Here is a 24,957-nt window from a genome sequence, read left to right as displayed (position 1 = left end):
AAGGCGAAAAACCCCAGCAGAGCATGATCCAATTTGCTAAAGCAGCGGAAAATTACTTCCTGATCCCCCGAGAGGCAATCTGATTTTCCCCAGATCAACTTTACCTATAAATGGTAATATCCAGTTATATTATGTACATTTAGGAAATAATCAAGGCCTTTTTTAAAGCAATCTACTGAGCTGGCCAGAACCACCTCTGCAGGGAGTCTATTCCACATTTTCACAGCTCTTACTGTGAAGAAACCTTTCCGTATTTGGAGATGAAATCTCTTTTCCTCTAGAAGTAAAGTGCCCCCTTTTCCTCTTTGTTGACTGTAAAGTGAATAACTCAACACCAAGTTCACTATATGAACCCCTAATATATTTGTACAAGTTGATCATATCCCCTCTTAATCTCCTCTTATCAAGAGTGAATGAATTCAGTTCCTCTAATCTTTTCCCCATAGCTGAGCTCCTCCATGCCTCTTATCAGTTTGGTTGCCCTTCTCTGCACTTTCTCCAGTTCCCCAATATCCTTTTTGAGAACTGGTGCCCAAAACTGAACTGCATATTCCAGATGAGGTCTTACTAAGGATTTGAGCAGGGGCATAATGATCTCTCTCTCTCTCTCTCTCTCTCTCTCTCTCTCTCTCTCTCTCTCTCTCTCTCTCTCTCTTCTCTTTCTCTTTCTCTTTCTCTTTCTCTTTCTCTTTCTCTTTCTCTTTCTCTTTCTCTTTCTCTTTCTCTTTCTCTTTCTCTTTCTCTTTCTCTTTCTCTTTCTCTTTCTCTTTCTCTTTCTCTTTCTCTTTCTCTTTCTCTTTCTCTTTCTCTTTCTCTTTCTCTTTCTCTTTCTCTTTGTCTTTGTCTTTGTCTTTGTCTTTGTCTTTGTCTTTGTCTTTCTCTTTCTCTTTCTCTTCCATACCTCTCAATACAAGCACAAGAAAGGACTTTGCATGCTTTGGAAACCGCAGCTTGGCATTGCATGCTATTATCGAGCTTATGATCTACCAAAACCCCCAGATCCTTCTCCACTATGGATCCCCCCAGTTTTACTCCCCCTAGTATATATGATGCATGCATATTCTTAGCCCCCAAGTGCATAACTTTACACTTCTCAACATTAAACCTCATCTGCCACATAGTCGCCCAATTAGACAGAGCATTGAGGTTGGCTTGTAAATTGGAGACATCCTGTAAGGACTTTATTACACTGCATAGCTTGGTGTCATCTCCAAAGATGGAAATGTTACTTTTGATCCCAGACCCTATATCATTTATAAAGGTATTTAAAAAGGAAGGGTCCCAGCACTGAACCTTGGGGTACACTACTGGTAACCTTAGATCATTCAGAGTAAGAATCATTAACCACTACTCTCTGAATTCTGTCTTTTAGCCATTTTTTTATCCATTTACAAACTGATATTTCCAAACCTGTAGACTTTACCTTACACATGAGCCGTGTGTGTGGAACTGTATCAAACGCTTTTGCAAAATCCAAGCATACCACGTCCACCGCCACCCCTTTGTCCAAAGTTTTACTTGCCGCCTCATAAAAATAAATCAGGTTTGTCTGACAACTTCTGTCTTTCATGATTCCATGCGGTCTGTTGCTTAAAATATTTTTTTTCTGCAAGAACTAGTCTGTGGTCTTTTATTAATCACTCCAGTATCTTCCCAACTATAGAAGTTAAACTAACAGGTCAATAGTTGCTTTGTAAAGACTACCTCTGTAGGTAATGGACCGTTTTGCCTTCCCGAAGAATTCTCTTCAGTAGTTTACTGATTTAAAAAAAAAAAAAATTTTTTAAGAGGAGTGAAATTTACCTTTTGCTTCAATGGTCCCTTGCCAGCGCCTACATCTTCTGCTGTGTGCCAGTTTTTAGCCATCTTCATAGGCCAGCGTGGTACGATGTTGCTGTGGGACAGAGACCATGCTAGCGATGTTGGCTGAGCTGCTTATGTGCAGCTCAATGTACATGCCTAAAAAGACAGCAGGCAGGTAGGCTTTATTTTATTGCATAAGAGACATTGCCTTTCTCTTCACCAATAAAGAGCCTGCCAGCTTGCAGTTTCGGCAGTAAAACTTTAGTTCCGCTTTAAGAATTCTTCAGTCAACCCCACTGTGCACTAATGGGTTCCACAGAATAGTTGTATCTGGATTAGGCCAAACTTGGTAAAACCTTTGTAGCTGTACACAGACCCCAGACTGTGGGCACGGCCTGTAATGTTTGCTTCGGGCACTGGATCCTGTGTGGGGCTCTCACCTTGGCACTTCGTGCAAATCATTGAGTTAGCTGCAGGGTGCTATACATGTCCAGTTCTGTGGTCCTATGTTAAGGGATTCAGTCTCTAAAGACCCGCTCGGTTGTATATGCACCATGATGGGAAAAGTTTGGACTCTGTATACAGTCAAACGTCATGTACAGGGAAGACAGGGTCACACTGTGTATCTGACCATTACAGTGTTAACGGGGCTATGTTTGAAATGTATTCACTTCACAGTGTAAGCTTTTCAAATGGGGCTCTAAAATTCAACCACTCAGTCACAGGAGGAAGCCCAGGTGTTAGATGGTACTACTGGTTGACCACGCATAGTGCCCTTTATAAGGTGCTTAGGCGCCTCCTCTCACCCTTTCACTGCAAGGATTTGTTGCTGGACACTACCAGAGGTGCTCACACCATTTCGCAAGCTCTCAGTTGTAGCCTCAGTTGTAGCTATGGAGTAGACCAGGCGAAAGAAAATCAACTCTTAACAGGCAAATATTTGCTCTGCCAAAAGCTCATAGAACATTCTTGGTTCAGAGCAGTAACTGGTCTCAACACCAGTCGCCAAATCCGATTCTGGCTCTATTTCAAGCATGCAAAAATGGCCTACTTGACATAGGCAGTTTTCTACATCTCTAAAAATTCCTCGGACCGATTACGACCTTAATTCAGTGATCTGTATCCAGAGCTCAAAAACACCAACCCCTTCTCCCACTCCCATTTCTCAATCGGAGTCGGACCCTGGGCAGGAAGCTGCCCCTGCTGGGAGAACAGTTATTTCTAGCAGCTATAGCTGCTGGCAATAATTGCATGCCAAAAAACCAACAGGCTGGTTGTACCCAAGTCAATCGATGGATCAACGTGAGTACATTTAGTCTAGATGGTTTAACCACTTGCTTACTGATCACTTAAACACCCTTCCTGCCCAGACCAATTTTTAGCTTTCGGTGCTCTCACACTTTGAATGACAATTACTCAGTCATGCAACACTGTACCCAAATGAATTTTTTGTTCTTTTTTTTCCCACAAATAGAGCTTTCGTTTGGTGGTATTTGATCACCTCTGGGGTTTTTATTTTTTGCGCCATAAATGAAAAAAGACTGAAAATTGTGAAAAAAAATGCATGTTTCTTTGTTTCTGTGACAAAACTATGCAAATTATAAATTTTTCTTCATAAATTTTGGCCACATTTTATACTGCTACATATCTTTGGTAAAAATAACCCAAATTAGTGGATATTTGGTCTTTGTGAAAGTTAGAGAGTCTACAAGCTGTTGTGCGAATCATATAAAATTGATCACATCTGATGTACTGGTGGCCTATCTCACTTCTTGTGACCCGAACAAGCCAGGAAAGTACAAATACCCCCCAAATGACCCCTTTTTGGAAAGTAGACATTCCAAGGTATTTAGTAAGAGGAATGGTGAGCTTTTTGATGTCATTTTATAATACCAGATGTGTGGGACTTTTTCACAGCCTGGCCACATAGAGGCCCAACATGCAGGGAGCGCCATCAGGTGTTCTAGGAGCATAAATTACACATCTAACTTGTTGACTACCTATTACACTTTTGAAGGCCCTGGAGCACCAGGACAATGACACGTGACACTCATGACAGATAGCACTGATACGTGGCAATGATGACACTTATACGTGGCAATGATGACATTTATACGTGGCACTGATGACAGATGGCACTGATGACAGATGGCACTGATGACAGATGGCACTGATGACAGATGGCACTGATGACAGATGGCACTGATGACAGATGGCACTGATGATTGCGGAAGTAAACACGAGGACGTCCAGGGACGGCCTCCCAGACGAGAGCGTCCGCTCTATAGCTGTCATTTGGCTATAGGGCGGGCGGGAAGCGGTTAAATCATTTCTGGTTCAAATCCTCCTTTCCCTACAATAATGAGGTTCTTCCAACAGACATAAGTGTGTCAGGTTAAGGAGGAATCTTTCAAATCTTGACCGTCCAGGGAACAAGGTCAAAAGAAGCAGCCAAACTTTCCAATATTTTATAACTCAGAGCTGTCAGGCTGTCTCTCCAGGACTGGAGGCCCAATTTGTATATAGTCAGACAAGGCCACAACAGTGTCTGTCGTATATCAATCATAAAGGAGGCACAAGGAGCCTGACTGCCTAGGAGGAAGCAAACCAGATCCTCCTGTGCACAGAAACGTACTTTCCAACGTTTTCTGTGGTCCACATCCCAGGGCTGAACAACTGTCAGGTGGGTTATCTCAGCCACCACCAGTTGGACCAAAAGGAATGGTCTTTTTATCCAGGTGTGTTCGATCTGATCTACCAAAAATTAGGCTTTCTGGCTTTGAACATCTTGGACTCCAGATAAAAGGGCACACTACCTCTGTATCAAGAATCTGGAATGCTACACCTGTGGCCTCAGATACCCTGCTTATCCGCTCTCAGTTCAAGCTACTCTCTCCCTCTTCTGAGCATTCTGCCTTGCCTACTCCACAAAATAGAGCAGATAGGAAGACTGTGATTCTTCTGGCACTGAACTGGTGTAGAAGAGCCTGTTACACAGACATGCTCAGACTTCTTGAAGAAGACCCTTGGCCTCATCCCAACAGGCCAGATCTACTAGCTCAAAACCCTCTGTCACCCTGTTTCAGTGTCTCTGGTTTTAGCGGCATGGCTGTTTTAAACCCAGGTCCTAACAGCGTTTTCTGAGTGTGTGATTTACACGATGCAATAAAAGTTAAGATTTATTGTACTTGGAAATACTAATTTACCTGGTGTGAGTGCATTTAATTTAATCCCATAAATTATTGCTTGCATTCTGGCCTTCCTGCAAACAGGTCTTCAGAATCCCAGCGCTTTACACCCTAGGGCAGTGATGGTGAACCTTGGCACCCCAGATGTTTTGGAACTACATTTCCCATGATGCTCAACCACATTGCATAGTGCATGAGCATCATGGGAAATCTAGTTCCAAAACATCTGTGGTGCCAAGGTTCGCCATCACTGCCCTAGGGCAAGTTTCAGCCATATTGACTTTTTTTTCAAAGGCCTTTAGCATCTAATTTTCTTACAAGAAACCCATTGAATAAAGGTTTGTATATCGGGCTCCTTTTGCAATACCCTATGTAATATGATTACACGCATTCCAATAGCATTTAATTGCTTGGTGTATAAATACTTTATGTATTGCCTAAAAAATGTAATCTTGCACATGTTTGAAATTTTGGACATAAGTCGCTAGTGCACCGTCTCCATTTTTTTCCCTGACCATGCTCACTATTTTGTGGAACATATCAGTCAAAATTTTACTGTGTATGACCGGTTTTAGACTTGATCTTGTTTGATAATGTTCTAAAATATTGCACTGCAAATTTCAACCTCATCCATTTTAAATATATTCTGTATAAAATAATTGTTGCCTCTTTGCAAATGAGATTAAAACTTTATACTCTCTAGTAGTTTAAGAGGAATATAATTGGTCAATTCCTGACCCTGGAATGTTGAAGGCATCAGCAGCTAATTCAGGGTCACAGTCAAAGGGATTTTGTTTGCATCAGAACTGCTTCTTTCCACATCCAAGTCTATAAGAATACAAACATATCTTGAAGCAGGTCAAGAGGTCATCAGTTGCAGGTAGAATGCATCTGCATTAAATTATGAAGAATCACAGAAGTGCAGCTATGATCTAAAATTGCTCAGTGCAATTATCAATTGCTTCAGCAAAAGCTCCATAGTCCATCAAGTCCAACCTATGTGAGTGATTATATGTCAGTATTACATTGTTTATCTCTGTAGGTTCTGGTCATTCAGGTGCTTATCTAATCGTTTTTTGAAACTATCGATGCTCCCCACTGATACCACTGCCTGTGAAAGGGAATTCCACATCCTTGCCGCTCTTACATTATAGAACCCTCTACACGGTTTAACCCTTTCATGACTAAGCCTATTTTTGACATTTGGTGTTTACAAGTTAAAATCCATATTTTTTGCTAGAAAATTACTTGGAACCCCCAAACATTATATATATTTTTTTTAGCAGAGACTCGAGAATAAAACGGCGATTGTTGCAATATTTTATGTCACACGGTATTTGCGCAGCAGTGTTTTAAACGCAGCTTTTTGGGAAAAGGGACACTTTCATGAATTAAAAAAAAGCAATAAAATTAGCCCTTTTTTTTTTCCCATAATGTGATAGATAATGTTACGCCGAGTAAATAGATACCAAACATGTCACACTTTATAATTGCACGCACTCGTGGCATGACGATAAACTACGGTACCTAAAAAAAACTCAATAGGCGACGCTTTAAAAAAAATTTCCGGTTACCGGGTTAGAGTTAGAGAAGGTCTAGTGCTAGAATTATTGCTCTCGCTCTGACAATCACGGCGATACCTCACATGTGTGATTTGAACACTGTTTACATATGCAGGCGCGACTTCCGTATGCGGTTTTCTTTTCTGCGCGAGCTCGAGCTTGTTTAAAAAAAAATGATCACTTTTATTGCTGTCAGAAGGAATGGAAACATGACAGTAATAGGTGGTGACAGGTACTCTTTATGGAGGGATCAGGGGTCTAAAAGACCCCCGACCCCTCCTTTACACTTCAAAGTATTCAAATCGCCATTTTCGGCGACTCTGAATACTGTATATATTTTTAAATCCGGCACCATTGGCAGCCGAGTAAACAGGAAGTGACGTCATGACGTTGCTTCCGTGTTTACAATTAGGAGACTGGAATGTTCCCCGTTCTGCCTTGTGTCATGACAGAGATCACTGCTCCCTGTCATCGGGAGCAGTGATCACTGTCATGTGACTGGAAGCCCATCCCTCCACAGTTAGAATCACTCCCTAGGACACACTTGGCCCCTACATCGCCCCCTAGTGGTTAACCCCTTCACTGCCAGTGTCATTTACACAGTAAGTGCATTTTTATAGCATTGATCGCTGTATAAATGACTGGTCCCAAAAGAGTGTCCGATGTGTCCGCCATAATGTTGCAGTCCCAATAAAAATCAGATTGCCGCCATTACTAATTAAAAAAAAAGAATAAAAATGCCATGAAACTATCCCCTATTTTGTAGACACTATAACTTTTGTGCAAACCAATCAATATACACTTTTTTTTTTTTTTTACCAAAAATATGTAGAAGACTACATATTGGCCTAAACTATAATAAATATCCCCCAAAAATTTTTAGGGTATATTATAGCAAAAAGTAAAAAAATGTTGCTTTTTTTTTTTTTTTTCTTAAAATTGTCGCTCTTTTTTGTTTATAGCACAAAAAATAAAAACCACAGAGGTGATCAAATACCACCAAAAGAAAGCTCTATTTGTGGGAAAAAAAGGACATAAATTTTGTTTTTGGGTGCAACCTTGCACGACCGCTCAATTGTCAGTTAAAGCGAAGCAGTGCTGAATCATAAAAAGTACTCTGGTCAGGAAGGGGGTCAAATCTTCTGGGGCTGAAGCGGTTAAACCTCATTTGCCATGTAGTTGCCCACCCCATTAATTTGTTTAGATCTTTTTGCAAGGTTTCCACATCCTGCAAAGAAGTTATTGCCCTGTTTAGCTTAGTATTATCCGCAAATACAGAGATTGAACTGTTTACCCCATCCTCCAGGTCGTTTATGAACAAATTAAATTCCGACTTTGCTCTTGTTCCAGATTGATTGCGACTTACCAATTTGTCTGCCCTGACCCATCACATATTTGCTAGTCAGAATCCTGTTTGCATCATGCCCTGGCCTCTTGCTTTTCTTTGATCATAATTGGTATGAAGAGGGAGTCTGCAATAAAAAGCACCACATCCAGTTCTAGAAGCATTGAACATTCATTCCAATGGCCAACAAATCTCAAAGATCTAAGATTAAACCTGGCTAATTTTTTTTAACGTCAAAAGATTTCAAAAAGAGAAAAATGGCCTTTAACCACTTTCAGACCGGACCATTTTGCTGGTCAATGACCAGAGGTCTTTTTACAATTTGGCACTGCGCTGCTTTAACTGGTAATTGCGTGGTCATGCAATGTTGTACCCAAACAAAATTTGCGTTCTTTTCTTCCCACAAATAGAGCTTTCTTTTGATGGTATTTGATTGCCTCTGCGATTTTTTTTTTGCGATATAAAAAAAAATGATATTTTCTACTTTTTGTTATTAGAAAAATCCAATAAACTCAATTTTAGTCATACATTTAGGCCAAAATGTATTCAGCCACATGTCTTTGGTAAAAAAAAAAGTCAATAACTGTATATTTATTGGTTTGCGCAAAAGTTGTCACATCTACAAACTAAGGTACGTTTTCTGGAATTTACGCAGCTTTTAGTTTACGACTGCCTATCTCGTTTCTTGAGGTGCTAAAATGGCAGGGCAGTACAAAACCCCCCCAAATGACCCCATTTTGGAAAGTAGACCCCCTAAGGAAATTGATAAGTGGCATGTTGAGCCCATTGAATATTTTATTTTTTTGCCTCAAGCGATTGAATAATGACAAAAAAAATATATATATTTTTTTTTTTACACAAAGTTGTCACTAAATGATATATTGCTCACACATGCTATGGGCATATGTGAAATGACACCCCAAAATAAATTCTGCTGCTTCTCCTGAGTACGGGGATACCACATATGTGGGACTTTTTAGGAGCCTAGCCGCGTACGGGGCCCCGAAAACCAAGCACCGCTTTCAGGCTTTCTAAGGGCGTTACAGTTTTGAAGGCCATAAAATGCCAAGATGGCACAACCCCCCCCCCCCCAAATGACCCCATTTTGGAAAGTAGACACCCCTAAATTTAGGGGTACACTAGTGAGACTAGGTAATAAATGGCGGGTGCCCTGAAACTATAAAAAAATAACTAACCAGCCAGCGTCACCTGTAACAGTTATATGGTGATCACTGGTGAAAGGGTTAACTAGGGGGCAATCAGGGGGCTTTATGCGGTAGTATATGGGGGTCCCTGGCGCTATAAAAAGCTGCGGCGAACCGAAATACCTACCTGCCTAACTAGCGTCACCTGTGACACTAATACAGCGATCAGAAAAACGATCGCTTATTAGGCTGGGTTCACACTGGAGCGATGCGGGAACGCCACAAATCCACGGCGGGTTCCCGCATCGCATGCCTCCCGGCGGCAGTTCACACTGCCCTATGCGAACTGCTGGGAGTGTCAGTGAAATGTTAATGACTCCCCCAGATCAGTTCGCATATCGCAGTGCGATCTGCAAACTCGGATCGCATGGTGTGAACACCCATGCGATCCGATTCTGCTGCGGACCAAAAAAAGGGTCCCGTGCGAATTTGCGGTGGGTGCGGCACGAATTCAGCCATACTATCTGTATGGCTGAACTCGAATCGCACAGAGATCGGATGTGATTTGCACTGCAGTGCGGTGCGAATCACATCCGTTCTCATAAACCGCTGCAATGTGAACCCAGCCTTAGTGACACTGGCGACGGGGGGTGATCACGGGGTTAAACCTTTATTGGGGGGGGTTAGGGGGGTACCCTAGAGCTAAAGGGGGCTAACCCTAACTGCCCTAACAGTTATTACAGTCACAAATGACACCAATGCAAAAAAAAAAATATGCTATTGGTGTCACTGTGACTGGGGGGGTGAAGGGGGGGTGTGAGTGTGCCTGGCATGTTCTACTGTGAAGTGTCGTGTTGGTGCAACTCACCGATCCTCTCTCCTCTGTGCCGGAACGAAAAATACAGACACGGAGGAGAGATTACATCACTTCCTCTCCTGTGTTTACATTACAGGAGAGGAAGTGATGTCACGCCTCACTTCTATTCGTCAGGAGCGATCGAGAGGGGGTGGCCATGAATGAATGGCCGCCCCCTCATCCCGGATCGCTTCTGAACGAAAACCGACCGCCGCTGGCACCGGGGGGGGCCCGATCGGGCCCCCCACCCGCGGGAAGGCAGGGACGTACAGGTACGCCCATATGCCTGCCCGTGCCATTCTGTCGACGTACATCGTCATGCGGCGGTCGGCAAGTGGTTAAAATGTATAACTGAGTGGCTGTCATCATTTTATTACTACAAGGGCTGCAACAAGAGGTGTAAGAGTGTGATCAGGGAAGCTAAATTAGACTACGAGAAGCACAGAACAGAGTAAAAAAAAAAATCCCTTTTTTTAAATCTGTTAATCGTAAGGAAGCGAGGCCAGAGTATATATAGGCCCCATAAAAGAGAATCGGGGAAATTGCCGAAGTTTTCTCCTCAGTTTTTACAATGGAAATGGAGGGGTATATTAACCAACACTGGATAATTAGGAACGCACCACAGAATGTACCATTGTGGCTAACGGAAGCCAGTGTACAAAAAACTTGAAAAACTTAATGCAAATACAGTGCATCCAGAAAGTATTTGGAACTTTTTTACTTTTTCCACATTTTATGTTACAGCCTTATTCTAAAATGGATTAAATTCATTATTTTCCTCCAAAACTGGACAAACCATACCCCATAATGACAACGTGATAGAAGCTTATTTGACATATTTGCAAATTAAAAATAAAAAAACAAAAATATCACATGTAGATAAGTAATTTACAGCCTTTGCTCAATACTTTGTTGAAGCACCTTTGGCACCAATTACAGCCTCAAGTCTTTTTGAGTATAATGCCACAAGCTTGGCTCATCTATTTTTGTGCAGTTTCTCCCATTCTTCTTTGCGTGATCTTTCAGGCTCCATCAGGTTGGATGGAGAGCGTCGGTGCACAATTTTCAGATCTCTCCAGAGATGTTCAATCGAGTTTAAGTCTGGGCTCTGTCCTTTAGTGGCCCAGCCATTCACAGAGTTGTTCCATAGCCACTTTATCTTGGCTGTGCTTAGGGTCATTGTCATGAAGTCCAGAGCATTCTGGTCAGATTTTCATCAAGCCTGTCTCTGAACTTTGCTGCAGTCATCTTTCCCTCAACCCTGACTAGTCTTCCACTTTCTGCCGCTGAAATACCTCCCCACAACATGATGCTACCACCACAATGCTTCACTGTAGGGACGGTATTGGCCCGGTGAGGAGCGGGGCCTGGTTTCTTCCAGACAATGCTTGTCTTGCAGGCCAAAGAGTTCAATCGTTGTTTCATCAGACCAGAGAATTTTGTTTCTCATGGTCTAAGAGTCCTTCAGGTGCCTTTTGGCAAACTCCAGCTGTGATGTGCCTTTTTACTCATGAGTGGCTTCCGTCTGGCTACTCTACTATACAGGCCTGATTGGTAGAGTGCTGTAGAGATAGTTGTTCTTCTGGAAGGTTCTCCTCTCTCCACAGAGAAATGCTGGAGCTCATCGGGTTTTTTCGCCTTCCTAAGGTTGTTCTCCCCCGATCGCTCAGTTTGGCCAGGCCGCTCCAGGAAGAGTCCTGGTGGTTCCAAACTTCTTCCATTTACGGATGATGGAGGCCACTGTGCTCATTGGGACCTTCAGTGCTGTACCCTTCCCCAGCTTGTTTCCTCAATAAAATCCTGTCTCAGAGATCTACAGATAATTCCTTGGACTTCATGTCTTGGTTTGCGTTAAATATTTCTATGTAGTGGTAGATATGCCAACTATATGGTTACGGAGCAAAATATCTAATCCACTCTGAGAATAACAGACAGAAGAGATATACTGTATATACTATTCGAGGAGATTAACTATTAAAGGATGAGTCGGGTGAATATCATCAGAAATCATTTTTTTTTTTATTTAAAGAAACTGTAATATATTATATGGCCATACAAAAACAATGTCTTCCTTAAAAAAAAAATCATTTTAAAAACATTCGTTCGATTTTTGTAATCAGTGGGGTCAAATAGACGTTAGTTTTTAACAGTGATGGGAAAATTAGAAATAATGATAACTTCTTGGTCAAAGGAATTTTCAGACAGTGCATGTGGTTTACCATTAGAGATTACATTCATTTTAAAAACAGAATGTTAAAAGCAAGTGAAAATTTCAAACAACATTCTTTCATTCAGCGAAGATTTTTCGTCTGGAAATCGTGGCCAGCATACGGCTTGGTGCACACCTATGCAGTTTGCTTTTGATCGGTTTCTGTGGTGCTTTTTGCTGTGCATTTTGATTTTTGCACACGTGATTTTGCTGCAATTCGCTTTTTTTGCATTTTTTGCCCAACTTGTTGTGGGGCAGACTAAAAAACACAAATTACTGCAAAAATGAATTGCATGCTTTTCTGCAGCTTCTCCATTGAACTATATTGAACCAAAAAAAGCACAGTTTTGCATTAAAAAAAGTCCCTGACCCTTTCCAAATACGCAGCAGCTGAAAAAAGCATAGATTTGAATGTGTCTCTTAGGAAACCATGTAAATGAACTGTAGTGCGTTTCTGCAAAAAGCATCAAAAAATACAGGTGTGAACCAGGTCTAAGATGTTTAGTAACATAATGGGGTTAAAAAAAATTCAAATTAGCCCTTTTTTAGTACAAAAAAAAAGCAAATGGCTACTGTAAGGGGTTAATTTTTTTTAATGTGAAGTATGAAAGTAATATTTACAGTAGCAATTGCTCTTTTTGTACTATATAGGGCTATTTTTTTAAACCCCATTATGTTACTGGCCGATTAATCGATTATGAAAATAGTATTTGATTAATTTCATAATCGATTAGTTGTTTTGGCCCTAATATACATCCGCCTTGGAGTGTGCTGGTGAATAAAAGGTTCTTTAGATTATGCACTTTATTAAGGCCTACATTTGAGGTCTCCAAAATCTAACCAGATACCTACCCCTGATCTTTGTCATGTTTGCGGTGTGCTTGGAGAATAGAGAGCAAATCTACCTTGGAGCCAGAATTAGAGTTTAAAATAAGGGCTTTAAAATGTGGGGTTATTTTAGATAACTAGAATGCTCAATAAATCTTTAGATTACCAGATCAGATATTTTTATTTATTTTTTCACAGGATTTGAAGGCCAGTCTCCAGAAATAACAAATATTGTGGACATTCGAGGAGAATCAAATCGTGAAATTGTCATGAGAATATCCTCAGACATAAACAGCCAAAATAGGTTTTACTCTGATCTAAATGGATACCAGGTATGTTACAATAAAATACACATTATCTAATGCAATAAGGGAATGTCTTTTAAAACAGTTACTTAAAATAAATGTTCAGTTCAATTCATGTATTTTCTTATCTCTCTACATAGTTTATTCAGGATTTCTTAAACCTATTTTGTTCTAAAAATATTTTGTTTACTAATTCAGTTTTTCCTGTTGTAGTAATAGGCAGACATGTCCTTTAGGCCCCTTTCACACGAGGCGGACTCTGCTTCCACAAGGTCCGCCTCAGTCCGTCGGCTCAGCGGGAGATCTCTCCATTGATCTGCGCTGAGCCGGCGGATGACAAGTCCCTCTCTGCTAACTGAGCGGGGAGGGGCTTGTCCAGCGCCGCTGGTCTCTATGCAGAGATCGGATGAAAACGGACAGCATGTACATTTTTCAGCAGATCCTCCAGCGAAGGATCCGGACGTAGGGCCATCCATCCTGCTTTTGGCGGACATGTCTCCGCTGACATCCGTCCCTCCATAGACCAGCATGGAGTGCCCATTCAGGTCCGCCGTCAAAACTGACAGGTTGACCTGAACGGTCCGTCAGTGTGAAAGGGCCTAACATGCTGGAGAAATCGGAATCTCACAAAGTAATTTGTACACAACAATCAAACTTGCTTATAGCCATATTAAAGAATTTCGCTCAAAGAGGAAGTAAACCCTGATGGTAACCGTATAGGTTTAGGAGATATTTCATCGACCTACAGGTACGCCTTAATCTAGGCTTGCCTGTAGGTCAAAGTGGTCTGTAAGGGTTTACAACCACTTTAACCACTTGCCGACCGCCGCACGCCGATGTACGTCGGCAGAATGGCACGGGCAGGCATAAGGGCTTACATGTACGTCCTTGCCTGCCCGCCGGTCGGGGGCCCGATCGGGCCCCCGCCCGGTGCCTGCGGCGGTCGGTATTCGTTCGGGAGCGATCCCGGACGAGGGGACGGCCATTCATTCATGGCCACCCCCTCTCGATCGCTCCCGGCGAATGAAAATGTCCGGTGACATCACTTCCTCTCCTGTAATGTAAACACAGGAGAGGAAGTGATGTATTCTCTCCTCCGTGTCGGTAGTTTTCGTTCCGGCACCGAGGAGAGAGGATCGGTGAGTTGCACCAACACACCCCACATACAGTAGAACATGCCAGGCACACTCACACCCCCCCTTTACCCCCGATCACCCCCCAATTACCCCTGCCCCCCCAGTCACAGTGACACCAATTGCTTTTTTTTTTTTTTTGCATTGGTGTCATTTGTGACTGTAGTAACTGTTAGGGCAGTTAGGGTTAGCCCCCTTTAGTTCTAATGTGCCCCCCTAACCCCCCCAATAAAGGTTTAACCCCGTGATCACCCCCCGTCGCCAGTGTCACTAAGGCTGGGTTCACATTGCAGCGGTTTATGAGAACGAATGTGATTCGCACCGCACTGCAGTGCAAATCACATCCGATCTCTGTGCGATTCGAGTTCAGCCATACAGATAGTATGGCTGAATTCGTGTCGCACCCGCCGCAAATTCGCACGGGACCCTTTTTTTGGCCCGCAGCAGAATCGGCTCGCATGGGTGTTCACACCATGCGATCCGAGTTTGCAGATCGCACTGCGATATGCGAACTGATCTGGGGGTGTCATTAACATTTCACTGACACTCCCAGCAGTTCGCATAGGGCAGTGTGAACTGCCGCCGGGAGGCATGCGATGCGGGAACCCGCCGCGGATTCATGGCGTTCCCGCATCGCTCCAGTGTGAACCCAGCCTAATAAGCGATAGTTTTTCTGATCTCTGTATTAGTGTCACAGGTGACGCTTGTTAGGCAGGTAGGTATTTAGGTTCGCTGCAGCTTTTTATAGCGCCAGGGACCCCCATATACTACCGCATAAAGCCCCCTGATTGCCCCCTAGTTAACCCTTTCACCAGTGATCACCATATAACTGTTACAGGTGACGCTGGTTGGTTAGTTATTTTTTTTATAGTTTCAGGGCACCCGCCATTTATTACCTAGTCTCACTAGTGTACCCCTAGAAAGCCTGAAGGCGGTGCTTGGTTTTCGGGGCCCCGTACGCGGCTAGGCTCCCAAAAAGTCCCACATATGTGGTATCCCCGTACTCGGGAGAAGCAGCAAAATTTATTTTGGGGTGTCATTTCACATATGCCCATGGCATGCGTGAGCAATATATCATTTAGTGACAACTTTGTGGAAAAAAAAAAAAAAAAAAAAGTTTGTAATTTTCCCGCAACTTGTGGCAAAATATAAAATATTCCATGGACTCAACATGCCTCTCAGCAAATAGCTTGGGGTGTCTACTTTCTAAAATGGGGTCATTTGTGGGGGTTTTGTGCCATGTTGGCATTTTATGGCCTTCAAAACTGTAATAGGTAGTGAGGAGTGAAGTCAAATATTTACGCCCTTAGAAAACCTGAAGGCGGTTCTTGGCTTTCGGGGCCCCGTACGCGGCTAGGCTCCCAAAAAGTCCCACATATGTGGTATCCCCGTACTCAGGAGAAGCAGCAGAATTTATTTTGGGGTGTCATTTCACATATGCCCATAGCATGTGTGAGCAATATATCATTTAGTGACAACTTTGTGTAAAAAAAAAAAAAATTATTTTTTTTTTGTCATTATTCAATCGCTTGAGGCAAAAAAATAAAATATTCAATGGGCTCAACATGCCACTTCTCAATTTCCTTAGGGGGGTCTACTTTCCAAAATGGGGTCATTTGGGGGGGTTTTGTACTGCCCTGACATTTTAGCACCTCAAGAAATGAGATAGGCAGTCGTAATCTAAAAGCTGCGTAAATTCCAGAAAACGTACCTTAGTTTGTAGATGTGACAACTTTTGCGCAAACCAATAAATATACAATTATTGACTTTTTTTTTACCAAAGACATGTGGCTGAATACATTTTGGCCTAAATGTATGACTAAAATTGAGTTTATTGGATTTTTCTAATAACAAAAAGTAGAAAATATCATTATTTTTTCAAAATTTGCGGTCTTTTTACGTTTATATCGCAAAAAATAAAAATCGCAGAGGCAATCAAATACCATCAAAAGAAAGCTCTATTTGTGGGAAGAAAAGGACGCAAATTTTGTTTGGGTACAACATTGCATGACCGCGCAATTACCAGTTAAAGCAGCGCAGTGCCAAATTGTAAAAAGACCTCTGGTCATTTACCAGCAAAATGGTCCGGTCTGAAGGTGGTTAAGTACTATTTTTGTATCTAGCATTGTCGCCTAGCTACATTAAACTTTTGGGAAAACTCCAGCGTTTTTTTTTTTTGTTTGTTTTTTAAAACAAACCTACAGTATGTCCTTTTTTTCCAGCAAAATCTAACTGAGCAATTGTTCCCTACATTATGCAAAATCTCACAAGATTTGAAGTACTCTGTCCCTCTCCCTTTCCAAAAAACACAGAGATGTGAATGTGATTTACAGGAAACCATGTTGTTAAATGGACTGTTCTGCAAAACAGAAAATGCCTTGAAAAAAGCATAGATTTAAACCAGGCCTTACCCAGGACCTCGTCAGAGGATAACGGTGATGCTGCCTTGCTGCACCAGAGAAGCCAGAGGAATTGTTCATATAATTGTTTATTATTTTTTTTGAGCTTTTATTTCCAGAGTTTTATCAAGGGGTTGGGGGGTACTGGCAAAGTAAACAGACCTATATATGGTATTGCATTGCTAAAAAAACTTGCAGCATGATTACTGACATGATCTTTGCCACTGCTATTGCATAAAACTTTCCAAAGCTAGCGATGATACTGCTGCTGAGGCTTACTGTGACTGCCCATATATTAATGTAATGACTGTCACATGAGATTCATGTCAGCTGCACTCTATCCACTTGACCACTGGGCACTTAAACACCCTTAATAACCAGACCAATCTTCAGCTTTCGGTGCTCTCACATTTTGAATGACAATTACTCAGTCATGCAACACTGGACCTATATGAAATTTTTTTTCCTTTTTTTCACACAAATGGAGCTTTCTTTTGGTGGTATTTAATCACCGCTCGGTTTTTTATTTTTTGTGCTATAAAAGAAAAAATACAGAAAATTCTGTAAAAAAATGAATTTTTCTTTGTTATAAAATTTAGCAGATTAGTAATTTTTTCTTCATACATTTTGGCCAAAATTTATACTACTACATATCTTTGGTAAAAATAAGTACAAATTGGTGGATTGAAAGTTAGAGAGTCCACAAGCTATGGTGGCAATATCTGAAAATTGATCACACTTGAAGTACTGACGGCCTATTTCAATTCTTGAGACCCTAACATGCCAGAAAAGTACAAATACCCCCCAAATGACCCCTTTTTGGAAAGAAGACATTCCAAGGTATTTAGTAAGAGGCATAATGAGTTTTTTTGAAGTTGTCATTTTTTCCCACAATTCTTTGCAAAAATTATTTTTTACTTTTTTTTTCACAAAATTGTCATATTATCAGTTTATTTCTCACACAGCATATGCATACCAGAAATTACACCCCAAAACACATTCTGCTATTACTCCCGAGTACAGTGATACCACATGTGTGAGACTTTTACACAGCGTGGCCACATACAGAGGCCCAACATGCAGGGAGCGCCATCAGGCGTTCTGGAGCACCCAGGACAATTCTGACATTTCTCTCCTACATGTAAAAATCATAATTTATTTGCTAAAAAAATTACATAGAATCCCAAAACATTATATATGTTTTTTTAGCAAACACCCTGGAGAATACAATGGTGGTCGTTGCAATTTTTCGAATGCTTTTTTTTGGAAAAAAAAAGTTTTGTGCTTAAAAAAAAAAAAAAACGCAGTAAAGTTAGCCCAATTTTTGCATAATGTGAAAGATGAAGTTACGCTGAGTAAATAGATACCTAACATGTCACTCTTCAAAATTGCACAGGCTCGTGGAATGGCGCCAAACGCCGCTACTTTAAAATCCCCATAGGCGCCGATTAAATTTTTTTTTTACTGGTTATATGTTTTGAGTTACAGAGGAGGTCTAGGGCTAAAATTATTGCTCTCGCTCTAACGTTCGCAGCGATACCTCACATGTGTGGTTTGAACACCGTTTTCATATGTGGGCGGGACTTACGTATGCCTTCGCTTCTGCATGCGAGCAGATGGGGACAGGGGCGCTTTAAAAGAAATAAAACATTTTATTGTTCATTTTATTGTTCATTTTACGTTATTTTAGTTTGACATTTTTTTCTCCCCAAAAAAAATGTTTTGATCACTTTTATTCCTATTACAAGGAATGTAAACATCCCTTGTAATAGGAATATGGCATGACAGGTCCTCTTTACAGTGAGCTTATGGGGTCAATAAGAAACCGCATCTCACCTCTAAGCTGGGAAGCCTGAAAAAAAAAAAAAAGATTCTGGCTTTGATCGTATTGGCGAGTCGGTAGAAGCACCGGAGGGCGGCGGGAGGGGGGGGGATGTCTATGGCTGGGTATTGCAGGGTATCCCCGACTATGGCTGGGTATCTCCAGGTATGGCTGGGTATCTCCGAGGTATGGTGGGCTATGGCTGGGTATCTCCGGGCTATGGCTGGGTATCTCCGGGCTAGGGCGTGGCAGGGCAATGAGCGGCCGTTTACCGTGATCCGTGATGCTCTCACGGTCACGGATGCTTTTGAGTGCGCGCCCCAGGGGGCGCGCGAGAGCGTAATTCTGGGAGGATGTCATATGACGGCCTCCCAGAGTTAAACAACTGCCCTGTAGCCGTCATTCGGCTATGGGCCGGTTGTTAAGTGGTTATACTAATAATTAGGTACATTTCTGTTGTGGGAAACGAATCTACCTTGACCACTGCTGGTGTCATTTTGGATATTTTCATATTCCAATAAACTTCACTTGGAACCCACATAAGGTGCTGAGCTGTTTCTTATTTTGCACTCTTTTTAGTAGCATAACTACTTAATCCATTCTGGAAGTGAATAAGAAAACTGGACTAAAGGAAACTGCAGAGGCTGCAATTTCTTACCATAACCATCTCATTACATTTTTGTTTTAATTTTCCTGGTGCAGTTAGAATAGTAAAGGTTAACATTTTACTTCCCACTGCTTTAATCTGCCATGCGACTTTGCTTTGCAGACTTTAAAAGGAGAAATGCACAGTTCATTAAAATGGAAGTAAACCCTTCCAAACAACTTTGACCTACAGGTAAGCCTAGATTAAGGCTTACCTGTAGGTCCAAGTAATATCTCCTAAACCTATATGGTTTAGGAGATATTTGCCCGAAAATGGGCACCGCTGTCTACGGCGCATGCGCCGTAGACAGCGGCGCGCATGCGCACTAAATGCGGCAAGTCCAAGAATGGATTTGCCAAATTTGTCGACTCCCGTGCGCATGCGCGGGAGTGACGTCATCGCGGCCTCGCCGTATGACAGCGGCGGAGCTGCGAGGCGCGACTCCCGTGCGCATGCGCGGGAGTGACGTCATCGCGGCTTCGCCGCTGTCATTGGTCGGAGCTGCGAGACGCCACCAGCAAGATGGACGCGGCGGACTACAGGGATCAGCGGCGACTTCGCTGGCTCCTGTGTCAGGTAAGTGACACATAATGAGCTACTATGCGATGCATAGTAGTCCATTATGCTTTACCTTTGCAGGGAAAAAAAGAGGAAGTAAACCCATCAGGGTTTACTTCCTCTTTAAATGGTTAATGCTGTATGCTGGTAGCATGTAGTGCAGTTGTATTCTGAACATCTTTGGTAAGAAAAGGGGAATATTTATGTAAACCTGTATTTTGCTCATGCAGGGTAAAGCAACAGGTTTGCTTTATTGTCCCCTTTTCTGCAGCATGTGCTCAATTTTTTTCTCCATTCAGCCTTTGGGTGCTGTGAAAATCCTTGTGTAAGCTCGGAATCCATGTAATTGAAGCTTACACAGGGCTAAGGACTCACTCTTTCCCTTAGTGATAACGCTGTAGCAAGCTCCCAAAGCTGTTACATGACCGCAAGAAGCGCAAGTTGCATGGACCTTTTATATCTGAAAGTTCAAGGTTTTTTTTTTGTTTTTTTTGCCCCAAGTGGCAGAGTGAAGTAAAATCAGAACGTTCAGTTGACAAAGGAGGTTTAAATAAAATAAATAAAAACTGGTGCGCTGTTACATTGCCCTGCATAGGCAGAGCACAAGTTTTGTTTAAAGCCCAATTGAACATTCCTAATGTATTGCTGTAGTGCAAGTCAGGCTTTGTGTACAGTAATGAATATGCTTCTTTTTCAATCTGCTCATTGCTGTAGCAAGGGTTAAAAACCCTTGTAGTGGCAGCACCAGGAGACTCGGACTTCTTACTGGAAAACATAATTTCTCTAATCAACTCTAGTGCTCAAGATGAGACATTTGTTAATATATGCGCTGCACTGGGGTCAAGGCACCCCAGTATTTTCAGCAGTCCTAACTGTAAATTTTGAGAGCCTCCTCAGTGGAAGCACATGCATTATAATGGGTAGACAGAGGGCAGGTGAGCCTGGAGGGAGTCGGGCTTAAAGTGTAAGTAAACCCTCCTATCATTTTCAACAAAGGAAGCTGCCATCTTTGCCTCTGTTTAATCTACAACTGCCATGATTCTGCACATGTGATCAGTTATGACACCAGCCATTGGTGGTTTGAAAGTTTGCTGGAGAGCCCAACCAATGGGAGTGTTAAATTTCTGGCACGTGCTGGAAATGAAACTTTTTTTTGAAGCTGGTAAATGTATGGGTTTACTTCCACTTTAAGCATTTATCCACCCACTACAAGTAATAGAGAAGGCTGGTTTACGCTTCTTTTTCGCTTGTCGTAATTCTGCTACACATACATTTTCATTGCTTTTTTTTCAATAATTTTTATTGAATTTAATTCTTTGGTAAATACATCATGTATAGTCAGAAAATAGAAATAAAGCAAAAACATAACATAAAAAAAAAACAGAGAATTCAAATAAAGCAGGATGCATCAATCAGAAAAAAAGACAAGATATACAAGGTATCTTATACAGATATAATTGGGGCTATTATATGTCAAGAAGGGCTTGGAGTGTAAAGATCCACTTCATTGAAAATATGTAATAATGATGTATATAAAAAAAAGGGACACAAAAATTAAAAAAAAATATATATATATATAAATATATATATATATATAAATATACATACATAAACATAGATAAAAAGAAAAAAAAAAAGGAAGGAATTTGATTAAGATTTAAATGGGAGGTGTAGAAGATTTAAGTTATAAACATATCGGCAACTTCTAAGGAGACCCCCAAGGTCACCACTCCACCCCTATGGGCTCACACTGTGGAGTGGGATAGCTCGGGGGACTCCCGCCGAAGAACTCCCCATCTACGTCCCTTTAAACCCCCGGACAGCACCCAGAAATTGTGCTCCCCGGAGGGAAGTGAACAGCTGAACTTCAAAATTCCCAATTAAATTCCAAATGAACTCTTTAGAACTAGTAAACTCCAGTCCGAACCACAAAGGTTAACTAAGGAAAAATGTAGTAGAATAAGGTAGCATCTGATCAATTACTAAATATGAGAAATCCTGCTTAAAGAAAAACAACAAAAAAAAGGAAAAGTAGAAAGTGTAGTCAGGAGAGAAGAGGGAGGGTAAGGAAGGGAGAGTTGTACAGGATTCAGGGTCCTGGCTCCATCCATGTAGAATTTAAGACAGAAGGTGTCCTGGAAACAATTGTACTTTGATGTGTTGGGCCCATGGATCCCATGTCATTTCAAATTGTTTAGTGGTATTCCGTAATTTAGCTACTATTTGTTCCTGAATCATAATCCATGAAATTTTTTGCCTGGTAGCCACAAGAGAAACCCTAGAAGTTTTCCAAGCTTTTGCTAAAGTGATCTTGGCTCCCAAGCACATAAAAAAGATTAGTTGTTGAGTATGTTTAGGGGTATTGTGTAGCCTGCGGTTCAGAAGGATATATGAAGGATCTTGTGGGATTGGGGCTTTCGTGACCTTCCTCACTAGATGTATAAAGTTATTCCAAAAGTTTCGTATGCGAGGACAAGACCACCATATATGTAACATTGTACCAAAAAGACCACATCCTCTGAAGCAGAGCGGTGAAATCTCTGAGTACATCTTTGAAAGTCTCACAGGAACATAATACCATTTCGTTAGAATTTTGACATTAGCTTCGATTAAGGAAATATTTAAAATACCTTTGGAAGAACGTCTAAAAACTTGAAACCACAATTCCGTATCTAGTTGGATGTCCAAGTCTTCTTCCCAAGAACGAGCATATGTCGGTTTGTCACTCCTATCTGCCAGGGACGAGTAGATAAGGGAAATACCTCCTTTGCGATGACCATGTTTTAAGCACCATTGCTCGTAAATAGTAACATTGTAACTATTTGGTTTGTCAAGTTCAAGAGAATGTATAAAACGTTTAATCTGTGAAAATCTCAATTGTTCTGAATCGGGCATCTCTAGTTTGGAGTAGCAGTGTCCCATTGAGATGGGTCCATTTGGTGTAATGAAATGTCCAATTCTGAAAAGGCCCTTGTTCAACCACCAATGAAAATCTTGGATGTTCAGGCCAGGAGGGAAATCAGGATTATGGAATAAATGTACGAGAGGTCTCAGTGGGGAAATCGGGTGTTCGTTTTTGTATAGTCTGTCACAAAGTGCTAGGGATTGAGAAAGCGTTGGGGACAATATGGCAGGTCTTTGCTTTGTTGGTCTCCATATTAGATGATCTAATGTGTAGTCAGGTACTGCCTGGTTCTCAATAGAAACCCAGTCTGGACTATTGGTTTTAGTATATATTGCTGAAAATTGTGCTAGTTGTGCTGCTTGATAATCTAAAAAGAGGTTAGGAAGTCCTAAACCACCTTGGGTTGTCCGGCGGAACAGGATGTCACGCGCCAGTCTATGTCCCTGTTTTCCCCAGACAAATCCAATCACTTTTGATTGGAATTTGTTGAGAGTCGACTTTTTAATAGGTATGGGAAGGGCTCTGAATAAGTACAAAATTCGAGGAAATAAGTTCATCTTGACTGCATTGAGCCTGCCCAGCCAAGACAATCCTTCTTTAGACCATTTAGTTAAATCTGCTTCTAAAGATTTGAAGGCGGGTGGGTAATTAGCATTGTATAAATTACTGACACATTTGGTGAGAGAAATACCCAAATAGGGAATCCTATCTGTAGCCCAGGAGAAGGGAAAGAAGGGCGCAAGTCGGGAGATGGTTAATGAGGGAACCGAAATATTGAGAGCAACTGACTTGGAAATGTTGACTTGGAGACCTGAAATAGTTCAGAAATCCCGAAGGAGATGAAGTAAGTTGGGGGTGGAAATTAAGGGTGAGGTCAGAAATATAAGCATATCATCAGCAAAGAGAGCACATTTATGCTCTTCTAAACCACAACAAACACCTTTAATATTTATATCTGCTCTAATGGCGATAGCTAGAGTTTCTATAGCTATAATAAAGATTAACGGTGACAAGGGACAACCCTGTCTAGTACCTCTATGGATATCTAATGGTTGAGAGAGGTGGCCTAATAGACGTACTTGAGCAGAGGGGGTTGAATATAGGGATTTTAGAATGTTCATAAAATTTGCTCCGAAACCCCATTTGGTGAGAATTTCAAAAAGATATGACCATGAAACAGAATCAAATGCCTTCTGCAAGTCCAAAGACAGCAGAAGGCCTTCTTGTGCCGGACCCCCGTCCCAGTGCGAATTCAATAATGATATTAAGTCAATTGCCCTTCTCACCTGATCCGTTCCCTGTCTCCCCGGGATGAAGCCCACCTGATCCTTATGAATATAGTTAGATATAAAACTGGACATTCTGTTGGCTAATATTTTAGTCATAATTTTAAGATCATTATTGATCAGCGAAATGGGTCTGTAATTTCCCACTTCACTAGTATCTTTACCAGGTTTCGGAATAACAGAGATAAATGCAGTATTAGAATCATTCGGGAGGGGGGCTCCATCCCGGAGAGAATTAAAGAAACGAGCCATGTAGGGAGCTAATTTTGGTCCAAAAGTCTTATAATATCTTATTTTCATTGCTTTCTAACTAAAAGATTTGTACTAATGTCTACTATTTTGGAAATCCTTGTAAACATGTACATGTCTCATCATAGTTCCTAGCTGAATCTAAAGGTTTTAAACTTAACCTGAGATTGTTTGTATTCAAATTTGTATATTATATATGCAATGTTTTGTAATTGGGGTCATGTCATAATTATTCACAGATTCAGCCACGCCAAACTTTGAACAAATTACCTCTTCAGGCTAATGTTTATCCAATGAGCACAATGGCTTATATTCAGGACATTTTCAGTCGATTAACATTGCATGCTGCACAGTCTCTTGGCATTGCCAGTTTGAGAAATGGTAAGTAGATAATAGTACTTGACTTATTCTTTACTGCCCGATTTTTACGCTTTGACAATGTTTGTTTCTTAGAAGTGATTTTGGCTAAGGTAATGGCCTTTTTTAATGAATTGGAAATGAATGTTCATTTGAAATTTATTTGAACGGTACTGCCTGAATTAGCAAGGGATTACTACACAATTTAGATGTTTTTCATTTACAGAGTTTGGGCTGTAAACCTATGGTTTTCATCGTTTTTTTTCCTTTCTTTTGTTTTTTAACCAGTTCCAGTCCAGCTCAATTCTGTCATTTTTCTCATGCACGTAATATTTTTTTTTTTCTTGGCTAGAAAATTTAG

At 41.3% G+C, this 24,957-nt stretch overlaps 1 protein-coding gene across 1 annotated transcript in view; it reads left to right on the top strand.

Moving 5' to 3' along the window:
* The window catches only part of MAN2A1 (mannosidase alpha class 2A member 1), a 215,037-nt gene that overhangs the window by 166,122 nt on the left and 23,958 nt on the right, over positions 1-24,957 (top strand). Inside the window, exons 17-18 of the mRNA XM_077462300.1 lie at positions 13,135-13,268; positions 24,479-24,620. Of these exons, the coding sequence (XP_077318426.1) occupies positions 13,135-13,268; positions 24,479-24,620 (276 nt within the window). The remainder of the gene's footprint in view (positions 1-13,134; positions 13,269-24,478; positions 24,621-24,957) is intronic.

This window comes from Lithobates pipiens, unplaced genomic scaffold (assembly GCF_037356315.1).
Source record: "Lithobates pipiens isolate NorthernLeopardFrog02 unplaced genomic scaffold, aLitPip1_a1.2 Scaffold_3, whole genome shotgun sequence".
NCBI classification, from domain to species: Eukaryota; Metazoa; Chordata; class Amphibia; order Anura; family Ranidae; genus Lithobates; species Lithobates pipiens.
The sequence above is the reverse complement of the archived record's forward strand: the minus strand, read 5'-3'. Positions and strand labels throughout refer to the sequence as shown.